This window comes from Aedes albopictus, chromosome 3 (assembly GCF_035046485.1).
Source record: "Aedes albopictus strain Foshan chromosome 3, AalbF5, whole genome shotgun sequence".
NCBI lineage: Eukaryota > Metazoa > Arthropoda > Insecta > Diptera > Culicidae > Aedes > Aedes albopictus.
This window is the reverse complement of record NC_085138.1, coordinates 179632961-179657943: the sequence shown is the minus strand read 5'-3', so window position 1 is coordinate 179657943 and position 24983 is coordinate 179632961. Positions and strand designations below refer to the sequence as shown.

General features: G+C 38.9%; 1 protein-coding gene across 3 annotated transcripts; it reads left to right on the top strand.

The window, feature by feature from the left end:
- LOC109428103 (uncharacterized protein K02A2.6-like) lies at positions 1-19495 on the top strand. Of its 3 annotated transcripts, XM_062855587.1 has the most exons (3): positions 1-14302; positions 14538-14789; positions 18883-19495. In XM_062855587.1, the coding sequence occupies exon 1, from the start codon at positions 8062-8064 to the stop codon at positions 9079-9081; it is 1020 nt and encodes a 339-aa protein (XP_062711571.1). In that variant the 5' UTR covers positions 1-8061; the 3' UTR covers positions 9082-14302; positions 14538-14789; positions 18883-19495. The 3 variants fall into 3 exon arrangements, with proteins under 3 accessions (XP_062711571.1, XP_062711570.1, XP_062711569.1); XM_062855586.1 differs by having other exon boundaries at positions 1-14789; XM_062855585.1 differs by lacking the exons at positions 1-14302; positions 14538-14789 and adding an exon at positions 14796-18022.
- Positions 19496-24983: the final 5488 nt, after the last annotated feature.

The window sequence follows — 24983 nt, the reverse complement described above, 5'->3', positions numbered from 1 at the left end:
GAAGCATAAAACCCACGCTTTTTGTATCATTTCATTGCAGAAACAGAGAACTGACCTTCTCACCATACTAATATTCAGCTCATTACTACAAATCTAGTACTACACCGAACGTGCCCCATTGAAATCGCTCACGTAGTGCCCTAGTGGACAAAAGAGCTGTAAAATAGGTTAAGTGCTTAAGAATAAAAAAAAAAATACCAACTTAATGATTTTATGGCTATATCGATCTTTTTCTACTCATAGTGTAAAGGAGTAGAGATCAAAGTGGATAATAAAATGATAGATATGATAGTATTCGCTAGGTAGCGAACAAGTCTCGCGTTCAGTATCATACAGGCGTATCTACAATGATCGATTTCTCTTCATCGATTTTCTCTTCGGATTGTTCCGGGAAATACGGCCAATATTCGGATGATCTCTCGGTGTGTTTCAGTAAAGGACGACTAGGACTAGCATCTAAACCAACAAATACAACCAAAAAGGATTTATCGGCCAAGTTATTTACCAAAGAGAAAATCGATGAAGAGAAATCGATCATTGTAGATACGCCTGTATGATACTGAGCGCGAGAAGTGTGAAAATTTATAGAAGATGAAATTAGGCAAGTAGGCCATATATATATTTTTTTTTTCGAATGCGTGAAACATCTGCCGTACGACCTGTGCTTTTAAACAGATCGGCTTGGTTGGTAGTTCATACCACTTTACCAAGACTGACAAAAGTTTCAGACACATTTTTGGTCCTTTAGGGTCCCCAAATCATCGGTTTTAGTAGAATAGCGTATTTTTATCGTCGAAAAAATTTTTAGTCCCACACATTTTTTTACAACTTTAGGCCCTTTGAGGGACCACTTTACCTTGAGATACGGACTTCAAATTTTGACATGATCATTTCTGAGCCAAAACGATCGTTTTCCAACAACGAACGTATAACATTTTCAAATTTTGAAAAATAAGCGACGGCCTACTAGACAGGCAAAAAGATCGTGGTTGTGATCTGTTAAATGTTGTTCGGCTTTGCTTTCGGTTCGGTTTCCGTTCGGTTCGGTTCGGTTTTGGTCGACCGCTCCCTGGTTAAAGGGACGACTTGTTTTCGGATAGGATGAATTTGGGAACGTTAGATTACACAGCGCAACATTTTTTTGTCTCAAGAGCAAACTTATGTGTCTCCGAAGGATTTTGGGCCGCTGAATCTGAATCCGGGCTGAGATTTGCTCCAACACGTCACGTTTTGAGGTATACCTCAATTTATTGGGCAAAATATGCGATTTTGGGCTTTTTTGACTGCAAGTCATTAAACATGGAAATTAACGACTCATGCAAAATATTTCGTTTTACATAATCAAATTTGATAGATTTAAGCATTTTATGTTAGTATGAAAACTTGCATGCAACTTTTGGAGGGTGACTTGTATGGGAAATATCGTACACACTGGCGTAGCCACGGTGGGGGGTTTTAGGGTTAAACCACCCCCCACGAAAGTCGTGAACTTTAAAAAAAAAGACACTACACCGTCTTCAGCCAGAGGCTGCAAAGACTGAACATTACATACACGAGACAACGGACAACACACATAACGCCCAGTGGCCCAATGGAGAATTTTCCGTTTGACGAAAAGTTTTCCCCGATTGGAGCGGGAATCGAACCCGCACTCCGAGGCTTACGAAACGCCTAGACGACTGACGCCGCTAACCGCACGGCCACGAAGCCCACAGAATCAACAATCCAACGAAATTATGATGCATAATTACATGCTGATTTCAAAACCATGCTTCAAAAAATTTAAGTAGAACAATTTTTGAGTTTCCACTTAAAATCCAGTTCTACACTTTTTAAAAATATGGAATTCACTGAAATTCAAATATTTTGCGCTACAGTCAATCGACTTTTAATCTTTTTGTGTTAATAGAAAGCAAATATGTTTCAATCATCTGAACACGTTTTTGGAGTTAGTTTAAGGGATGATACACAGACTATGTCACGCAACTATCGTTTACAAGGACTATCAAGTCAAGTACAAGACACTGAAGACGACCTTACAGTTGCAAAGCAAAGCAAAGCAAAGCAAAGATAACCGTACACATCGTAGTTGCTACTCCGTGATTGACCAGAACAATCGAAGTTGCACAGAGAGCCAATGAATGTGAAAGCTTGGGACTAGCTAACCATTCTCAATGTGCACAATTCGAGAGTTCAGCTATTTAAAGTCAATAACGGCGCTGGCCACGTCCTTACGGTCATCAGGAAAGGGAAGGAATGTTAGTTCGACAACCGTTGCTACTAGAAACCGTGGAATCCACAGCATCCCCACAGTTGTCACGGGAAGGAATGGTGGTTAGTAGGGTAGGGTAAGGTGTGGATCTAGGAGCCACCTCTGTTAGGTGATATGATCCACTAGTTATATGGAAATACACGTCGCGGTCTTCATCACGATTATGATTTATTTGATCACGATGACCACTGATCCCGGATTTCGTGCTCGCGTTTCCATCGCCCTACCGTGGAAACCGACTGACCAACGAATATTGTAACGCGATTCTGATCCCGGATTTTTCACTCGCACTTCCATCGCCCTACCGAGAAAACCGACTCACTGAAGATGACCTTACAGTTGAGGTCGAAATACGTATCTGTCAAAGGATGTAAATTCTTAGTGGAATTTAAAAGGAAGAGTATTTAACCCATTTTTTTTTTATTTAATTCCCAATATTTTGTTTTTCTGTGTACACTGGTACTCGCACTAGGGTTTCAATGCATGGTCAATATCGGTATCATTTCTTGACTTTTTCGTTAAGGGTTTCCGAGTTTGACTGAAAAAGGAGCGTGCTAAAGCAGAACTTGTCAATCAGAATTCTTCCTTGCAATTCAGTTGAAAATGACTACTGTAACAAAACCAAATACTTAATTAGGTACTAATTAACAGGACACGGGATATACCAGAAAAGATCAAATATTGGTAGCAGTGGTTATGCCCCGAACAGAGAAACAAAATGCTCTGTGTGATTTTTGTAAACATCCTTTACTAAGTTTCTGCATGACCTATATCATAGGCTATATGTACGCAAGTACTATAAGATGCGAGGCCTTACAGACATGCGCACAGTGGCGGGCCTCCATACAAAGGTAGGACAAAACTTTAAATGTTAACCGAAATGACTAAAATTCACAGGTTATGATAAATTTAGTGCCCTAAACTTATTTCTGTAAAAAGCGTGGATATTATGATTATTTACCTAATTTAATGCTGTTTGAGTAAAACTTTGGGTAACTGTGTTGTTTAAGTTGCAAGAAATGAAAAAAAAAATAACAACACGAATACACAAAGTTTTGAAAATTAGGCAAGGAACCATAATACCCACGCATTTTCCACTATTACATTGCGTACCATTGTGACGAGTCAGTTCATTTTTTCAATACTGCATAAGTAGGGACTGTGGAAATTCGCGGCAAAATTTCTTAAATTTCGCGGGCTACTATTGTAAATTTCGTGACACCGTCGTGGTCCCATATTTTTGACTGTTTTGCAGAAGAAAACTCTAATTTTGCATGCCAAATAAATAATTCACTTGGTTTTTAGAGGTCTGAACTCATCGAAAAAGTAACATATTTGATGAAAAATTAAAAAAGAAGTATACATTGAATACTCAGTAAACTTGTATTATGCGATACAGAATCGTGTATAGCTTACCATTGTCAAAAGGTACCAGTCAATTTATGTTTAGAAAGTTGAAATTGATGGAAATTTATAAGGCATGTTCACAATTTTGTCAATTTTTGCGGCATTTCGCGGGATTTCTTACAATTCGCGTCCAGAGGCAAATTTAGCGGATTTCGCGGCTTCCGCGAAATCGCGAATTTCCATTGTCCCTATGCATAAGGTATCGTTTCCCAAACTTGGCTTTATTGAACTCCCAGTTGGTTATCTTGTCATCTTGCTTCGTGAAGAACAATTCAAGCGTGCCGCCAAGGGGTTCGGGAGTTGCGTAACATAGTTTGGGAAGCTATGGCGTTGGGCATTTTCGATAAACTGTAATGGAAAATTCATCACAATAACTTCCATTACTTAAAACCGACATTTCAATAAGGCATAGAGTAAAGTGGGGCAAAAGTTCGAGTGGGGCAAGAGTTTCTTTTGAAGTTTTTGAGTTTAATTCAAATGATATCTTTCGGGTGTCAAAGGTTGTTCGATGCCTTTTTGAAAAAGAGTCTTTCACTCCAAAAATTATGAAAATTGATTAATATTTCGAAAAGTTATGACAAAATGTTGGTTTTTGATCAAAAAATTGTAACATGCGATGGTCCTTCCAACGCATGGAATGGAATTGTAATGAAATCGAACTCGATATTTTATTTTGGGGCGTAACTAGGTATATTCTGAAGATGCTTTAGCATGTATAACTTTTTTCAAAAAAGTTTTGGAAATCATATTTTACACATAGTGGGGCAAAAGTTCGAATTGTGGGGCAAGAGTTCGAGTCATGTGGCAACTTTAGGTAAAACCCTAAAATTCTGCAAAATTTACATATTATCTCTAAAAATGATGGAATTAGTGAGAAAATTCGATCGAAGTTGAAAAAAAATGTTGTTTTATCTGAATTTGGCGGAAAACTACTAATTTTTGGTGAAGTAAATTTAACCCTGAGTTGGGTAAAATCCAGATCGAACTTTAAAGTGTATTCCAATTCCAACATCAAATATTTATTGGTTTTAGGTATTCCAATAACCAAAGTGTCGCAATAGTGTTCTACGGATAGCGGAATACCACAAACACTAGATTCGAACTTTTGCCCCAGTGGTGGGGCAAGAGTTCGAATTAGACACACACATACAAAAAGTGTTGTAACTCAAAATTGAAAAGACATTTGGCGTAACTTTGTTCAGCAAAAATTTAGCTCATGGATGGTAGAATCACCACACGGTATTCATTTATTTTTATCTGCTTCGATTTCTTGAAAATAATAGAATTTTCAACTAGGGTCGAACTTTTGCCCCACCTTACTCTAACTTCGTTCGAAAACAGTAACTTCTTATAAAAATGTGTGCCGTATTTTATCGCTCCTATGTATTGTATATAATTCCAAATATGTGAAAGATAAGGATTATATCTTTCCATCAAAAATGGTAGATTACGTGAAAGAAATTTTGTGAATGTGTAAGGGTTACACATTTTTGGTGTAGTCTAGAAATTATGCACTTATGAGTAGGGCTTACACACTTTAGGTGCTGAGCGGTTTTAGCGGTGACCGTTAACGCTTTGTTTTCGAATAGATTTAATTTGGGAGCGTAAGATTACTAATGGCACGATGGCCCTACGATGACATATGCATACCGTGAGCTTAATTTCAAAACAGAATCTTAGGTATATGTAATGCCTACATGCGAAATGTGTACATTACAGCTTGCATGTTCATCGTTCCAATCAATCGTGACTTGCATCCTGCTACATAATAAACAATGTTTCAAATTAGAATTTGATCAAATAATCAAACTACGGGTGATTATTGGTTGCAAGTCATGCTGGCACACGATTTGTTTTTGCTTTTACACTTGATAGGTGTTCTCAAATAAACGCTATCAAATGCCCTCACCGAGCATGAACCAAACGCCACCATCACGCACTCTCTGGTGTATTGGACGGACGGCTTTGGGACTGGGACAAGCCCGGCCAAGAGTTGGCGCGGCATACGTATCATCATCGGAGGATCGCGCTTCGCCGAAGGTTAAAACAATGAAGCATAATGATGATTGAACTTGATTATACGATATGAGAAGAATGAATCCAACCGCATCCCCGTTTCCAGTAAAGATTCTGCTTCGCCTGAATTCACGTTCTACTTGTAGGCCTAAGTATTCTGGTAATCTTCAAATTGATCCGTGTACCTACATTGCTTTCCGCGGAGATTTCAACCCAAGAACGCCTTCTTCATACCGGGGAATCGAGTCGTTTTTACCGCCAATTTTATGCTTTTTGTCTTCGATTCTGAGCAGTTCCCGGGTTTTCGTTCATTGCTCCGAACGCGAAAGGGTGCGCGCAAAGCTTGATCTTGAAATTTGATGAAGGCCGCAATAATAATGCGAAAACATTGCGAAGCTATACAGCATAGTACAGTACTAGCAATTCCCTGATGGTGATGGTCGAAGAAAATCATTTTCGTTCGATCCTCGAGTGTTCGGTACAATGTTCCCCCAGCGCGAGGTTGATTGCTCTTGCCAAACAACGATGAGTTGCGCAATCTTGTTGGCAGGCTTGCTGTATTTACCTACCGATCGCTACGTCTGTGACTGTTATCAGCGGGAATTTAAATAATTCGTATAAGCATGCTCATTACTAGACAAGAATTTGACATTGAAATGTGTTCATGTTCACTCTTATCATACACGATTTTATTTTTTGTTTTAAATTCGTGACATTTGCTTCCTAGGTTTCCGCTGGCAAATTACGCAGAATTTTAATTAAATCATAAAGATGTGTTGGATTGCTCATCAGTTAAAAAGGCAGACCATATTTAAGATGCACGTGAACCTCAACTGTTTCCTTCTAATCACTCCTGCGCTACAGGATTGTTATGAAATCAAGCTGACCGGGGGTATACGTTGTCTGGACCACGTAGACGACTGAATCCTTCCAGACCAGACGACGTGACTAAACCGAGGTCGATTGATTTTTGTTCGTTGACCTTGTCTTGATTGTTACGGTCAATTTACCTAATTATCAACACACATAGCACGCGTTCCAGAGTCTATCTCTAAGCGGACAGTCAGTCACATATATGGTTTCTATATTGGCAAATGAACCGTGTGACAACCGGGCTAGCTTTGCGACAAACGATACGTATATGAATGTGAAACACAGATGAGAAATAATGATTGTTCCGCGGAGATCAGAAAAGATCATTTCCATTAACACTAATTGTTTGAGATCATTCGAAATGGTATGACATATCGTCGGTTTCCTGCAATAGGGTAAAACTAAAAAAACATCTTGTAGCAACTTTTCGAACCCTCAAAGCAGAATACCCTCTTCGAATGAGTATGATCAGTTTTATATCTTTTAATTCCGCGCTTTTTTCCTTATCCTTTGACAAATACGTGTATTTCGACTACCACTTGACCAAATTGCCTGAAACTTGGTCATAAAATTCAGCTTGGCTGGGAAAGATTTGAGGCCAACTTTTGAGTTCAATAGGTTTCATGAACCTCCCATGACGAAAAGAACAATACGGGCGAAAATACGTAAGTTCCCCTATATGCCATAGAAGCGTAATAATTGTATTATTTCACAGTTATTGTTTGCATTTTGATTTGACAAAGAAAATGAACATCAGTCCTGTGGGTAAAAATTCAACATGAATCTCAATACAGCGCTTTCGGCCAAACCGTGGAATGGTTTGTGAGAATTTTTAGCGCTATTTAAGTTCCGGCTTTTCGGGCCCGTATGAAGTTGATCACCAATATTAACTTCTTTTCCCGATCAGCCTAGATAGCTGTGTAGTGTCGGTAGCGGTTCGTTTAACTGGCTAAGAATAGCACTACGGACCGCCTGTTCCAGTGGTAGGAATCCACTAATCAGGTGACCCCTAATTCATGGTGTTATGCGGCTTTACGCTTACCGTGCCTAGGAATGAATGGTTAGGGGGGTCTTATAAAAACCTAATCGCAAACGGAGCCTGTGGAGTACCAGGGCACCCTCCACAGTATTTGCCCTTACTGTGCTAACCGGAGCAATAGCGCGGTGGACCTTGTGTTTCTCCGAGAGAATCAGCTGTCCTTCTTCAATCTTTTACTTGAGGATGAATAAGGGCGGGATTATGAAGATGTTACTAATTAGTTTAGATTTTCACCTATATGGTTTCGCATTATGCGTTTTTCACAGTGTATTCTGTGCATCCTCGCCTTTGGCGCACTCAAATTGATACCGATCTGGCTTTATTGTTGCTGTTCTTTTTTGTGCTGTGATTGTTAAGAGTTTAATCTTGCCTAGTTTGGGTAGTGGCTACGGTTAGGATAGCTCAGATCAATCTTCAGCACAAAAGAACAGCAACGATCAATCTTTGTAGACTTATGCAAAATGGTACAGCCCAAGTGGCGTTAGTCCAAGAACCTTACTTTCGTAAGGGGAATTTCTATTTAGGAAACCTTGTGAATCCGGTGTTTGCTACTTTCAGTAAAAATGAAATGGCAAACTCACGTGTCATGCCTCGAGCATGTGTGCTTGTCAACAACGCAATCGTTGCTACACTCATATCTAAACTAACTACCAGAGATGTATGTGCTATATCAATTGATGTATCTGTTGGAAACCTCAACAGGAAATACGTTTATTGTTCGGTTTATTTACCGCATGATGAACCATCCCCTACGGATGCTTTCAAACATGTCATTGCATACTGCACTTCAAAAGGCCTTCCGCTAATTGTTGGTAGTGATGCTAATGCTCACCATATAATCTGGGGCAGCTCAGACATCAATTTGAGAGGCTCCAGTTTGATGGAATACTTAAGTAGTACAGATCTTGGATTACTTAACATAGGCAACCGCCCAACCTTCATGGTATCTGGTAGAGAGGAAGTGTTAGACATAACGCTTTGCTCTAGCAGAATTAGTCATGAGCTGACCAATTGGCATGTGTCAGATGAAGAATCTTTATCTGACCATCGTTACATCTTGTTTGAACATGTGAATGTTACTTCGCAAACTTTGCGTTTCAGGAATCCCCGGTCAACCAACTGGGATCTCTTTACCGATCTGGTTGCAGCCAAATTTCATGGATACTCACCATCAATTGACACTCCAAGTGATTTAGATGATGCCGTTGATACTACAACGGCCTTCATCATGGAAGCTTTTGAAGAAACCTGCCCTCTGCGGTCTGTGAAGACCACAAGAGGAACCCCTTGGTGGAACTCCGATCTGGCGAAGCTCAGGAAACAATGTAGAAAGAGTTGGAACAGACGACATTCGGCTGGATCGGAGGCTTTCAGGTCGGCTCGCAAGGCCTACCAGAAAGCTCTTCGGTCTGCTGAACGATCCGGCTGGAAAAACCTTTGTACAAATGTTTCCAGTCTGAGTGAAGCCAGTTGATTGAACAAAATCCTTGCAAAATCTAAGGATTTTCAAGTGAACGAACTTCGTTTGCCAAATGGTGATTTCACTTCCTCTGATGAGGAAGTTTTAGAATGTTTATTCAGTACACACTTCCCCGGATGTGTGGATATTACATCTTCGGATGAACCTGATGTCTTTTCTTGTAGTTATGATTCTTTAGCTTCGGCTCGGAGTATCATAACTTTAGAATTGATTGAATGGGCACTTAATAGCTTTGCTCCTTTCAAATCTCCTGGGGCAGATGGGATTTATCCTATTTTGCTTCAGAAGGGATTTGATCATTTCAAACATGTTTTGAAACAACTACTTGTTTGCAGTTTTGCTACAGGGTATATTCCCAAATCCTGGTGGGATATTACTGTGAAGTTTATTCCGAAAGTGGGTCGCGCGTCGCATGAAGAAGCAAAGAGCTTCAGACCTATCAGTTTGACCTCTTTTCTTCTGAAATGCTTAGAACGCATAGTCGATCATCACATCCGTGATGTTCATCTGGCCAATGTGCCTCTTCATGTGAACCAAATGCTTACCAATCTGGAAAGTCCACTGTGACTCTTTTACACAAAGTTGTTTACGATATCGAGAAGGCATTCACTCAAAAGCAATCCTGCTTGGGTGTTTTCTTAGATATCGAGGGTGCCTTTGACAAGGTGCCTTTCGATGCCATATTGGAAGCCGCACGGGGTCATGGTATATCTCCAATGATTTCCAATTGGATTCACCAAATGCTCAAAACCGACATCTTTTCTCGACATTGCGTCAAGCGGCGATTAGGAAATTGAGTGTTTGTGGATGCCCCCAAGGGGGAGTCTTATCACCACTTTTATGGATTCTCGTAGCAGATACGCTATTGAGGCAACTCAATAATAGCGGTTTTCCTACTTATGGTTTTGCCGACGACTACCTAATATTGTTAGTCGGTATGTGCATCAGCACCCTTTTCGACCTGATGCAAAACGCTCTTCAGGTAGTTGAGGGTTGGTGTCGCCAATATGGCCTTTCGGTAAATCCGAGTAAAACATCTATTGTTCTTTTCACGGAGAAGCGAAACCGTAATGGTGTTCGAACTTTACGTCTCTTTGATTCTGAAATCAATGTGACTGAACAGGTAAAGTACGTTGGAGTCATTCTTGATTCCAAGCTTTCCTGGACACCTCATGTTGAGTTCAGAATCAAGAAAGCTTGTATGGCCTTCGGGCAATGCCGGCGAACCTTTGGTACAACTTGGGGTCTAAAACCCAAGTATATCAAATGGATCTACACAACTGTTGTTCGGCCAATATTGGCTTATGGATGCCTTGTGTGGTGGCAAATGGGCGAAGTGAGAACGGTCCAATCAAAGTTAGGCCATCTCCAAAGGATGTGCTTAATGGCGATGTCTGGAGCGTTCTCTTCAACTCCCACGGCAGCACTCGAAGTTCTCTTTGACGTTGCCCCACTACACATTCATCTCAAACAAGAAGCACTTTCTTGCACTTACCGCCTATGGGTACTCGGTTTACTAGAGGAAATTCCTGTGAACCGCAGTTCAACACACACCTCGTTGTTTCCACTTTTGGTGAATTGGGACAAAGTTGTCCTTGCTCCAAGTGATCTTACAATTGCTTGTAATTTTCCATATAGGACATTTTCCACGAAATTCCCTTCCCGGGAAGAGTGGACATCTGGTTATCTGGAGAGAAACAAAACGCTGTTCACCTTGTATGGGTACCTGGCCATTCTTCCATCGCTGGAAATGAATTGGCTGATGAGTTAGCTCGCACTGGAGCATCACAAGACTTCTTTGGCCCTGAGCCAGCTATTCCGGTATTCAAGTGTTGGATTAAGCTTCAGATTCACACCTGGGCTGTCATTCAACACAGACAATATTGGAATAGTTTGGAGTCATGTCGTCAAACCAAATTGTATAGTGCTGAGCCATCTCTACGGGTGGCGAAGTATCTAACTAATCTGTCTAAGCAGAATTGCAGCATGTTGGTCAAAGCATTGACTAGCCACTGCCGACTCAGCTATTACATGGCGAATATTCAGCAAGCTGATTCATTTGCCTGTGATAGCTGTGAATCCGATTATGGAACTTCGTATCATTTGATATGTAACTGTCCAGTTTTCGCGCAACTGCATTTCCGAGTATTCGGTAAACACTTATTAAGTGAAACTGACTTCAGAAACCTGAATCTTCAGGATATTCTGTTGTTCTTAACCCGCTGTGGTAAAGAGCTATAGGCTCTCTTTCGCTTTATGCGTTATTACAGTGCCCTTTTCTGGGCGCTGTTTGAACCCATTGTGGTACGCTTGTGCGTTAGTACCCTCTTCCAGGGTATTTTTCCTATTTCCCTACCTGTCCCTATCCCCATCCAAATCCTTTTCCCTTCCTTTTCCCTCAGGTAGATGATGAAATAGGCTGTTATTTTGGCGATGGCACAAATGTCCCAAATGGAGGATAACGTGCCTCTGGAGCCGGCCTTCTGATACCTGATACCTGATATATGCCATAGAAGCGTAATAATTGTATTATTTCACAGTTATTGTTTGCATTTTGATTTGACAAAGAAAATGAACATCAGTCCTGTGGGTAAAAATTCAACATGAATCTCAATACAGCGCTTTCGGCCAAACCGTGGAATGGTTTGTGAGAATTTTTAGCGCTATTTAAGTTCCTGCTGGAGAAATTTCCATTGATTCCGCTTACTGTATTCCTGCAAAAGAAAGGAGAAAAGACAAAACTGTTAGAATTTTGAGCATAAATTAGAACTGATTAGGACTATTTTGGAAGCATTTACAACTGTAAGTGGAATTTTTAGAGCCCAGATTGGATTTATTTTAGTTTAACAAGAGATTCTCAACTGCCATCGGCATAACTTTTATTTTATACCAGAAAGTCTGCGCTTCATACAGAAAAGTTGATTAGGCAAGGTCTTAGAGGATAGTTTTCTTTTACTTTCAGTAATATATTCATTGGAAAACAACATGCATGTTTTTCCTCTGGTTTATGATTATTTATACTGAAAAAAAGAAGAAAAAAGATCCTTACAAAATAATCAGAAAACCCCTTATTAACCTTCACGTACCCGACCCCCGACAACTTATTTTCAAAATGCTGGTATTTCATCAGTTCTCATCCGTTTTTTTTTTTTTTTGAAGTCGCCCTCAATCGATCATAAATTGGTGCAAGTTTATTACACCAAAGTGGCCATGCAATATCCGGAACCATCTCTGAGATATTCCGGATTGTACTGGGGTCATGGAGGGTGCCGAAATGGCTAGAAATGATTATTCCGCGTGTTATTATGTTTGAACCTTCGTTTTTGAGCGGAATTTTCACTGCGTACAATAAAACACAACTGCGGTAATCAGATTTGAATAAGTTGACCCATACGGATCACCGTGACAGGTTCCGAGGGGGCCTCATTGGGGACACTTCTGGGTTTCATCCAAATATTCATGGTTTCGAACGACTGAGTCAGAAATGATAGAATGAAATCTGTATCAACTAATATGGCCACCCCGAAACATATAGCACACACAGATAAAAATAATGAGGTTTACACGTCATGTAAACTTCATTTTAGTCATGTAAACTTAGTGTTATGATGATTTACATGATGTATCATGTAAATTTGTGTTATATGTCATGTAAACTCTCAGAGTCATGCTGATTTACATGACATATAATGGAAGTTTACATGATATTTCATGAACTTTACATGATATGTTATGTAAAGATATCCCACGCTCCAATTATGTGCATCATATGTCACAGAATTTTACACTCTTTTTTCGATCTGTGCAGGTTCCACGGGGGTGCCATCGCGGACATTTCTGGTTTTCAACCAAAACATGCCGAGCGACGTATCAATCTTCATGATTTCGAATGAATGGGATAGAAAAAAAAATGACTTAAGTATGTATCAACTGATATGGCCACTCCGTAACACCTGGAACAGGTTCCTCAAACACAATAACATACACGAAATAATCACTTTTAGCCATTTAGCAAAACAGGCATCAATTGCTCAAGATACTGAAACAATTTTATGGTCAGCATCAGCCTACTGAATAAATAGGTATAAAAGCGAGGACTCTTATTTAGTTTTAAGTTCTTAAACATATCAAAACCCATTTTTATGAAAAGTGTCTTTTGGGTGTATTTAATACACGTTATTATACCACATTAATAAAAAATAATCATAATGTTTTCGAACTTCACCATGCCAGCAGGCATGTTTGAAAATTATCAATGAAATATTTCATTTTTCTTACATAAAATAGCATTACTTCACCTAGCTATTTAAATACGTTACCAGTCAAATTTTAAGTAAAACAAATGGTTTTCTTAAGATTGAATCTACCCTTTTTCATATGCTGGAAAGCTTGAGGTGAAACAATCACTTTGAAATGTCACAACTGGCATAGAGGTGCGTGGAATTTGCCTATAACTTTTTTAACAGTTGTAAGTTTTTGACACGCTATTCGTGTTCAGAAGGTCAAAATCAAGTGGAAATGGTAATTAAAAATTTTACCTGATGTTTATTTGTACACTGATCAATTTCATCCCAAAGTGGTATTTTCAATTTTTTTTGTTCGAAGTTTTTCAACTTTATGTTAAAATTTGTTGAAAACTGAGATGTATGTAGTTAGCGTGTATACAATACAGCAAGAAGGAATGAATTCCGTTGTACGGAATTCATTACACGATCGATCGGGTGAAACCGATCTCGCAGACGAAGGTCTGATCGATATTGAAATAAATTAAAGCGTTCAGTTCTTACTGACACCTCGAGCAGATAAGTCGTCTAAAACTATATCTCCCAAACCATCACAGACCCGTTATATTCTAGTGCGCTAAATCCACCTCAGTTTAGGTACTAAATAGTTCCGTAGTTCGTAGTGTTATCCGGTGTAGTTGGTGGATATATCAGCTGGCGGCGAGGGAAAAAGTTGAAAGTGCTCAAGAACAATTAAATCGATCCGCCACAGTTCGGCGGAGAAGTGTTTTTTTTTCAGTGACGCGGCACCTTTTCATCTCGAAACGCTACTGGGGCGTTCATCGTCCGATCCAGGCCATTGCACTGATATTGAGTAAGGCGTCAGCAGCGAAGCTTTTGTGGGGACGACTTTTCTTCAACGACGACAACCTTTGGCGGCAGTTTTTCGCAGCAGTTATACTGCAAAAAGGTTAATCGCGTAATCGGGAGTGGTAAGTTTTTCGTCGGAGGAGGTTTAGAGACGAGTTTTTTTTTGTGTGTGAATCTGAGGATTTGCCATTTTAGTTACTTTTACTAGCGCCATTTTGTAAGGTAACTTATTGAAAAGTGTGTGACCTTTGTTTTCTTTTGTTAAGGAAATAATAGAAAAAGACTAAAAAGAAATTCTGCATCACAATTACTTTGTCACAATCTTTTATTAAGAGATTTTTTCTTTTATTCTATTAGACAGCGTCCCAGGAACAATTAACAGCCATTGTAGTGGACCAGGTGACACTTCATCACCCAGTGTTTTTACGGCGAAACGGTTTGATCCTTCTCATCTGGCCGTTTTCTTCTGCTTGGTTCCCATCCCGGCACAGGTGACTCAAAGAAACCTTAACGTCTACGGTCGGCTTGTGTGGTTGCCAAGGGGCGAATACCGCAAGCAGCGCACCCACATCTATTCCCCTGGTCGGCAACGACTGAGCGACGGTTTTGGTAAGTCTTTTTTCTCATTCTTTCATCTTTGGGGAAATTGAGTGCATTTAATTTCAGAAGACTTTGTTTATTTTAGAAACAAAAGATTTTCTTGCATTCGGTAGTTTATTCTTGTGAATTTCTATTTGCCAAAATGGCCCAATCCAACATCAGCAGTACGTTGGAACCATTCCGTAAAGGTAGTTCATTTGGGGATTGGGTCGAAAGACTGGGTTTCTTCTTCAATATGAACAAGGTTCCTGACAATGAAAAGCGGGACCATTTTGTTACTTTGAGTGGCCCTGTAATTTTTAGGGAACTTAAATTGCTATACCCTAATAGCAACTTGGCAGAAGTTCCTTACACAGAAATGGTTACCAAATTAAAAGCACGATTGGACAAAATAGAATCAGATTTGGTTCAGCGATTAAAATTTAATGTAAGGGTGCAGCAACCGGATGAATCTTTAGAGGATTTCGTGTTGTCTGTAAAACTGCAAGCTGAATTCTGTAATTATGAGAATTTCAAAAAGATGGCTATTCTTGACCGCATTCTTGCCGGTGTCCGCGATAAATCCCTTCAACAAAGATTGTTGAATGAGGATAAACCAGAGGACAAACTTACTTTAGAAAGAGCTGAAAAGATAATAACGACCTGGGAAATGGCCAAGTACAATGCTCAGAATATGGACTACGGCAGCAATGCAGATCAAATAGCATCTTTAAAGACTAAAGGTTTCCCTGGGGCAAGGCTAAATAAGTTGGCAGCAACTTTTCAATTGGCTGCCAGAAACAATAGCAATACAGGGGTTAGCGAAAATCGCGGTCCGGTCAAAAATAGGCTGGGTTATTCCCCTTACCAAAGGAATCAATGGAAGCGGAAGCAGAACAGGCAGTGGAGGAATCGTGGACAGGACGAAGAGGAGAAAGGTCGTAAATTCAACCGGCGCGACTACTCACAAATGGTGTGTGACTTTTGTGGCATCAAAGGTCACATTAAGCGGAAGTGCTATAAATTAAAAAACATGAACAGGGACGCCGTGAATATGATTGATGCAGACACTTCAGGATCCAACCCGGACGAGTTTTTAAGCAAGATGGTCAGCCGGATGCGAACGGATTCAGAAAGCGAGAATGAAGTGGATGGTGAGATAAATGTTCTTCAATGTATGCATGTGTCGTCTGTTTGTAAGATTAGTGATCCCTGTCTGTTGAGAGTTAAAATTGATAATGTTTGGGTTGATATGGAAGTAGACTGTGGCTCGTCTGTGACTGTAATGAGTAAAAAACAATATTTTGATCATTTTTCAAGAAACTTAACTCCCAGTCGGCGAAATTTAGTCGTTGTGAATGGCACAAGCCTTGTGATAGAGGGAGAGGTTGAAGTTTTAGTTAATTTTAAAGGAATATCATCATATTTGAAACTTTTGGTGCTGAATGGTGAAAATAACTTCACGCCCCTATTAGGACGTCCTTGGTTGGATGTATTTTTTCCGAATTGGAGAAACTTTTTCGTAAATTCAATTACTACAAGCTTGAATACAAATCAATCTTTATTGAATGAGATTAAAAATAACTACAAGGATGTTTTTGTTAAAGATTTTTCAACTCCAATTAAAGGTTTTGACGCTGATTTGGTCCTAAAATCAGAGATACCGATTTTCAAGAAGGCTTACGATGTACCTTATCGGTTGCGTGATAAAGTTTTAGAACATTTGACAAAGTTGGAACATGAGAAAGTAATTACACCAATAAAAACGAGTCAATGGGCTTCTCCTGTAATTGTGGTAATGAAAAAGAATAATGAAATACGGCTGGTAATAGATTGCAAAGTTTCGGTAAATAAATTGATTATTCCAAATACGTACCCGTTGCCCACAGCTCAAGATGTTTTCGCGGGTTTAGCTGGTTGTAAGGTTTTTTGTTCTTTGGACCTTCAAGGTGCCTATACTCAACTATCCTTGTCGGAAAGATCAAGAAAGTTTATGGTAATAAATACCATTAAAGGACTTTACAAATACAACCGACTACCACAGGGTGCATCATCCAGCGCTTCAATCTTTCAGCAGGTAATGGACCAGATTCTAAATGGAATAGAAAATGTGTCTGTTTATTTGGACGATGTTTTGATTGCTGGAAAGGACTTGGATGATTGCAAAAAGAAATTATTTTTAGTGCTAGAAAGGCTACAAAAAGCGAACATCAAAGTAAATTGGGACAAATGTAAATTTTTTGTGACGGAACTGGTTCACCTGGGGCATGTGATTAGTGAAAATGGGTTGAAGCCATGTATGGACAAAATTTCTACTATTGAAAACGCTAGAGTGCCTCGAAATGAGTCGGAATTGAAATCTTTTTTAGGATTGATCAACTATTACCACAAATTTGTCCCTAATTTATCATCTAAACTTTATCATTTATATAAACTATTGAGGACAGACGTTAAATTTGAGTGGAATGATAACTGCAATAAAGCCTTTGAGGAAAGTAAAAAAGCACTGATGGAAGCAAATTTTTTGGAATTTTATGACCCGAATAAACCGATAGTAATAGTTTCGGATGCTTCAAGTTATGGTTTAGGTGGTGTAATAGCTCATGTAATTGATGAAGTTGAAAAACCGATATATTTTACTTCTTTCTCATTGAATGCTGCCCAACAAAAATATCCAATACTCCATTTAGAAGCATTAGCCTTAGTATGTACGGTGAAAAAGTTTCACAAATTTTTGTATGGCAAAAAGTTTTTAATTTACACGGACCATAAGCCACTGGTTGGAATTTTTGGCAAACAAGGACGAAACTCAATTTATGCCACTAAACTACAGCGATTTGTACTGGAACTAGCAATTTATGATTTTGACATTCAATATAGGCCATCAAAACGTATGGGAAACGCCGATTTTTGTTCGCGTTTTCCATTAAATCATGCTGTTCCAGCAGAATGTGACGTGGAATTAGTCAACAGTATAAATTTTGGTAGGGAACTCCCCCTTGATTTCTCAGTGATAGCTAGTAAGACAAAAGAGGATGCCTTTCTACAAAACGTGATGTCATTTATGACAAATGGTTGGCCAACAAAAATGAACAAGCAGTACATAGACGTGTATGCTAATCAACAAGATTTGGAACTTGTTGATGATTGTCTGTTGTACCAAAATAGAGTGGTGATACCTGTAGCAATGAAAGACCGGATTCTAAAACTTTTACATGCAAATCATGCGGGAATAGTCAAAATGAAGAGACTAGCAAGACAAAGTGTGTATTGGTTTGGCATTAATTCTGACATTGTGGACTACGTAACAGCCTGTGATACTTGTAATAGCATGATGATTGTCCCAAAAGCAAAAACAGATTCCAAATGGATTCCAACGACGAGGCCGTTTAGTAGAGTTCATATTGACTTTTTCCATTTCGATCATCGCACCTTTTTATTATTAGTTGACAGTTATTCCAAATGGGTTGAAATAGAGTTGATGAGGAATGGCACAGATTGTGACAAGGTTTTGAAGAAATTGGTAGGATTATTTGCTAGATACGGTCTACCAGATGTCTTAGTTTCAGACGGGGGTCCTCCATTTAATGCTCAAGCTTTTACAACCTTTTTGCAAAGACAAGGGATCAATGTTTTAAAGAGTCCGCCATACAATCCTAGCAGCAATGGCCAAGCTGAAAGGTTGGTGAGGACCGTAAAAGATGTATTAAAAAAGTTTTTGATTGATCCGGAATTTTCCCAACTGGATGTAGAAGATCAGATTAATCTTTTTCTGGTTAATTACAGAAACAATTGCATTACTAATGAAGGCAATTGTCCTTCAAAAATGATTTTCTCATACAAACCTAAAACGATGTTAGACTTGTTGAACCCTAAAGCGCATTACAAAAATTTCTTACGCGAAACAACAATTCACGATAAGCTATCAACTAAAGCAAAAAATACCCCAGCGAGTGATGACATTGATATAAAGGATACCGGGAAATCCTTGAAAGGAAAATCCGATCCTTTTGTAAATCTGACGCCTGGGGATGAAATATGGTACAAGAACCATAATCCCCACCACCCGGCCAAATGGCTTAAGGCAAATTTTATTAAGAAACGTTCTCTCAACACCTTTCAGATTCAAATTGGAAGCGTACAAACCATGGCGCATCGCGGTCAACTTCGTGTATGTAAGGGTGGTGATTCCGCCGAGAGACCAAACATCCGTTTGGCTCGGCAACGGCCGAGCTTAGACACAAGCAGAGACACCAGTCAGGAGGAGTTTCACGGATTTCCGGAGGAGGAGATACGTCGAGGCAAGAAGAGGAAGATCATGGCTGATATTTCAGATCATGAGATCGAACAGTCGCCGGGTTTTATACCGAGGCGATCGAAGAGGCTTAGAAAGACCCATCGTGACAATAACTTCATTTATTCTAAGTAATGTTTAGCTGTGAACTTAAATCATAATTTCCATTTATTATTTTCTGAATTTAATGAACTTTATTTGAAGACATCAAAATGAATTGTTAAAACTTTTAAAATAGTTTGTATGTAGTTTCATTCGGAACTTCCTCAAAGGGGGGAGGACTGAGATGTATGTAGTTAGCGTGTATACAATACAGCAAGAAGGAATGAATTCCGTTGTACGGAATTCATTACACGATCGATCGGGTGAAACCGATCTCGCAGACGAAGGTCTGATCGATATTGAAATAAATTAAAGCGTTCAGTTCTTACTGACACCTCGAGCAGATAAGTCGTCTAAAACTATATCTCCCAAACCATCACAGACCCGTTATATTCTAGTGCGCTAAATCCACCTCAGTTTAGGTACTAAATAGTTCCGTAGTTCGTAGTGTTATCCGGTGTAGTTGGTGGATATATCAAAAACAAAACTTGTGTCCAAGGATGTTTTCACTCAGTTCAAAACCCGATCAGTAACCACTCTTTCCCCACTCAATCAACACCCACAGCAAAGGGCCTGGCATCACCTATACGTTTGAAAACTGGCACAGTAACTCAAAATCTGAATGAATACTGAGTGATCTTGCACTGCTGTCATTTAAACAAGTGTTCATCATCGCATGTATTTCTTATGAACTGATAGAATCGTCTCTGCCAATCGGTAGTTCATTATCACTTTCCGATCCGATTGCGCCTTTCATGTTTTGTGTCTTAATCGAATCAATTTCTATCGCAGTCTGATAATTTTCGGAAGCTCAGTTTGCAGCAGTTTGCATTTGTCGACCGATTTTCAAAATAAAAACATTAATCAACTGGAAATACACACTGTATCTCATAATTGATCATACAGACGCCGATTTTTAATTAAAATTGTCAACTATGGGTTGCTTTGATGAATTCAACTCAAATTTTGACACGGTACAGTACCGTGTAACTGCGAATATGCTGAAGGAACAAAATGTTTTATTTTTTTAGCGGTACCCCTTAGAATTGCATGAAGTTAGTATTGCAGTAAGTAATTTGAACTGTAACCGACAAATCGTTTCACTTATGTTTGCTTCTAGTCATCTTAAAACGATTTCAGTCAGCCAGAGCAACCATCTAACAGGAAGCGATTCCTTGCCATTTGAAAAAAAATGTCACTTAAATGACTAGCTGAGCACGGAGCACCAACATTCCGCCACACTTAAAAATTATCAGAAGTCGGGTCAATTTTTAACGAATGCTGGGCCACTGCTGGACCCACATCGGATAACGGTTGGGTCTATTTTGGGGTTTGACGTCATCAATGATGACGAAACCTAATTTATGATATAGTATTTAGCTTTTGGGACGCATTCGGGATTCGAGTGGTTTCCAGGGACTTTTGGGGCCTTCCCCTGCTGATATACACACTTAGACCAAATCACCGACTTCGGTAAATAGTTTACCGAAATCTCAACAGCTGACTGTTCGGTAACCCGTTCGGTAATGAAACAAATTACCGATCGATCGGTAAATTGAGCTGTAGATCACAACTGTCAAGTTTACCGATTAATCGGTAACGTTTGCCGAAAGAACTGTAAACGGCCCCATTCATTTTATCGTATACTTTTTATTCTTTTTATTCACTTATTTCATTTGTTTTTGTAGGAAAAAATACAAAAACTTTTTTGTTTTAAGTTATATTTTAACATCATTGAATAAATACAAGAATGATTCCTGCATCGTGGAATAAAACGGCCCCATACGGTCAAATCTTAGCGGATTTCTGGCCCTTTTGCTGCTGCTGCTGCTGCTGCTGCGCTGGAAACTGAAATTCACAAATGAAAACTAATGGTTTGACAATATAATATTGAAGTTCTCGGCTCACTTACCTGTTTTCTTTTAGATTACAATGGGTTAACATCACACGTTGGAAAACAACGCACTTTCACTCCGACTAAATAAATCCACTAATATCCAATTCATAGATAGAATATTGGAAACCACTTGTATCGAGTGCCTGCTTTCACTGACTCGATACTCACTCATTTTGACGTTTCAAACAAAATACTGAAGCGTCAGTAATACAAAGCATAAACTACTGAACGTTCGGTAATTTCTCACCGAATTCGGTGTTAGAGCTCTTTTATTGTTCGTGCAGTTGAAAATCGGAATTTTCGACACGCGAAAATCGATTTTTCTACCAAACCGTGCGTCGGACGTACGTCGGGCAAAGTGCGCTGGATAGAGGGCCAGATCCGCTGCCCAGCGCACTACGTCCGACGTTAGGTTTCACGTATGGATTTGGAGAAAACTCGATTGTCGCGTGTGGGGAAACTTCGGGTTTCAACCGCGACGACAATACAGATGGCTTCAGTGAAAAATATCACCGTATTCGGTAAACAGGCTTCAATCGCAGAAATTCTGTAATTCTGTTTACAGTTTCCAGTAAATCTGCAGAAATTTACCGAAGACTCTGCAATTTCCTAAGTTACCGATCAAATCCGGTAAATTTCATTACCGATCTCCGAGCGTCTGTTTAACTGTGTATTAGAGGACAATTAGAGGACAAATGGTGGACTTGTATGAACATGCAGTGAAAGTCTCTTATTTAAACGAACATTTTTCACGCCTTTTATTACATTATTGGAAATCCACCTGGTTACACCTACACTAATGCAGAAATAGAGTACTTTGGGTGCAACAGGATGAAACGTGAAAAACTCGATCAATGCGTGAGAGAATCACGGCCTTGCTGCCCGACTGTCCATTCGGTTGGTGCGGCTGAATGAACTTAGCCATTAAACGTGTAAACTTGTTCATTTGTCGAGTGGCAGTGTATGTAGGCTGTACCAACACACCGATCGAAGCGGTTGTTTCAAACAGAGAGAAAATATCAGTTTCTCTCACTGATTCTCTCGGAACTCAACAACACTGCTTGTGTCACGTAGTTTTATAGAGGTCCGCCCACTACTGATTTTTCAGAAATTCTTATGACAATATTTGAAATAGTACTTCAGTTATCAGCAAAAGTTGTTTTAAAGTGATCAATTTGACCCCGGTTTACGGTAATTGTCTTTGAAATGTCTTAATATATTTTTTTAATAGCCGGGAGAGGCATTCATATTTTGCAATCGTTTCGGGAGTTCTTTTCGAAATTTATTCAAAAACAGCATTGTCAACTTATTTGCATTTCGCATCATGGAAATCATGTGCAACTTTTTCAGGGATTCTTTTGTCAATTTGCCTTCGGAATTTCTTAGGCATTTTTTGAAACTCATTGGGTAAATTTCTCAAGCAGTTTCTTGGATTTTTTTTAAAGTGTAATGGACTTTCGAATGAATATATATATCAAACTCTCAAACCAAAGCCATTTCCGGCATGAACATTTCTATAAACATTATTTATACGTTTGCCGAAGCGAATTTTGTAATCACTTATTTTCGATCAAAATTAAATATTTTTTTAGTTTATTGAACCTTCAATAATATTTGGTAAACTCTTGAATTTTTAAGCTGTATTTTGGAACGTTTCATTCAGTTGGTAAATATACTTTCAATCATTACAGGGGATAGACAAAATGATCGGAACAAGCAAAATTTCCCCTTCTCAAAAAATATTCAAATAACTGTAACTTTTCTAAAAGTACATCAAATATTCTAAAATGTTTACTGTAAGTGGAATAACCAGTTGTGTATCAGTAGTCCAAATTTGGAGAAGATCGGAATTCTGCACGAAGTTATAAAGATTCTAGAAAAAGGTATATTTATCCGATAGCCAACTTTGAGCTGTTATATCTCCGGATTCAATGAACCGAATGCAGTATAGTTTTGACCATTTATGACTTATGTATATAATGAGCTTTGTAAAACTTTTGATTTAACTTAAAATTCTTAACACGGAAGAGAATTATAATGATTAGATTATTTTTCTAAAAAAACACCAAATTTTCTTAAATTTCAACATCGTTTTAAAATTCATGATGCTAATTATAGTTCATTTGTATTCCCTCTAATTGTCTTGAATATAAATATGTTTTGAAAGAAAGTAACAACATAGCCGGCAATTCATTGAAAAAGTAATGAGATTCATATTAAAAATACACCAATTTACTAATAAAAATCATAAAATAAATGAAATCGCTTTAACTTTATCTCTGTGGATCCGAATGACAATAGTTAAAAGATCCACTTTAATAAATAAATAAAAAATAAAAAAATAACTTTATCTCTTGTTAATAATTTCAAGTTGAGTTAAACGTTTTTCAGAGCTTATAGAAGTCGTAAATGGTCAAAATTTCATTGTGCCGGAGCTCGTGGCGTAGTTGGTCACACGTTCGCTTATTATGCGGATGGTCATGGGTTTGATTCCCAGCCCCGGCATTTGCAATTTTTCGTCAGTTGCTTTTCCCCGAGAGCAACTGACACTGACCCTCTTCTGAGCCCCATGGCTCAAACGGACCCGGATACCTGGACATCAGCGAACTGCTACTCATAATGGACCCTAAGGTGGCCCACACTTGTATGAAAAACAAAAATTTCGAAAAATTCCAAGTCTTACTTCCTAAATCAGTTGTTTTGGACTCCCACAAGCTACGTTCAAAATTTCAGCAAAATCGGTTGAGCCTAAGGGGGCGCTCAAAACGCTTGAAGTTTGTATGGGAAAACTTGGCCAAATGTATGCAGAAATTTTAATTTTTCGAATTTAGCCGCTAGGCGGCGCTGTAAGCTTTCAATAATCAAACCCTTTGGTATTATTGTAGGTGACTGTATGCCCAACAACTTTGTCGAAGACCGCAAAGTGATCCAACGCATGTGAAAAAAGTTATACCCTAGGTAAAGTGAGGATAAACTTTATTGTTATTTTTCCAATACATGTAAAGGAATAGTATCAATAATGAAATCTCAATACTTTGCCTCACTTTGCCTAGGGTATAACTTTTTTCACAGCCGTCGGATCACTTCGCGGTCTTCGACAAAGTTCTTTGGCATATAGTCACCTACAAAATACCAAAGGGTTTGATTATTGAACGCTTACAGCGCCACCTAGCGGCAAAGTTCGGAAATTTAAAATTTCTGCATACATTTGGCCAAGTTTTCCCATACAAACTTCAAGCGTTTTGAGCGCCCCTAGGCTCAACCGATTTTGCTGAAATTTGAACGTAGCTTGTGGGAGTCCAAAACAACTGATTTAGGTGGTAAGACTTGGAATTTTTCGAAATTTTTGTTTTTCATACAAGTGTGGGCCACCCTAATGGACCCCCAATCGGACTGGAAAGGAACAACGGCCATCCATCATCATCCTTGTGCTCATCATTCTACTAGGTATAAAGTAGAAAAAGTGAAAACAGCAGAAAGGCAATCAGTTCGATAAAGTAGAATAGAATCTAGGCGCTGTACGAAATGTAAGTGCAGCTGTCAATTGAAATTGCTCACGTAGTGCCCCAGTGGATAAAAGAGCTGTAAATTAGGTTAAGTGATTAAGAATAAAAAAAATTTCATTGCATTCAGTTCACTGAATCCGGAGATATAACAGCTCAAAGTTGGCCATCGGATAAATATACCTTTTTCTAGAATCTTCATAACTTCGTGCAGAATATCCCGATCTTTTCCAAATTTTGTCCACAGATACACACCTAGTTGATCCACTTACAGTAAAAAATTGAGAATATTTGATGCACTTTTCGATAAGTTACACAGGTATTTGAATATTTTTTGAGAAGGGAAAATTTTGCCTGTTCCGATCATTTTGTCTATCCCCTGTAACATGCCACTTCATTCACTGATCAGTTCTTGCATTTGATTTGAA

Excerpts from the sequence above, each read along its gene's own strand:
- LOC109428103 (XM_062855585.1), top strand. The coding sequence starts at position 14,923 with ATGGCCCAATCCAACATCAGCAGTACGTTGGAACCATTCCGTAAAGGT. Across the intron at positions 18,023-18,882 it reads GAAGAGACTAGCAAGACAAA|ATTCAAATTGGAAGCGTACA; the intron begins GTGTGTATTGGT and ends AACACCTTTCAG.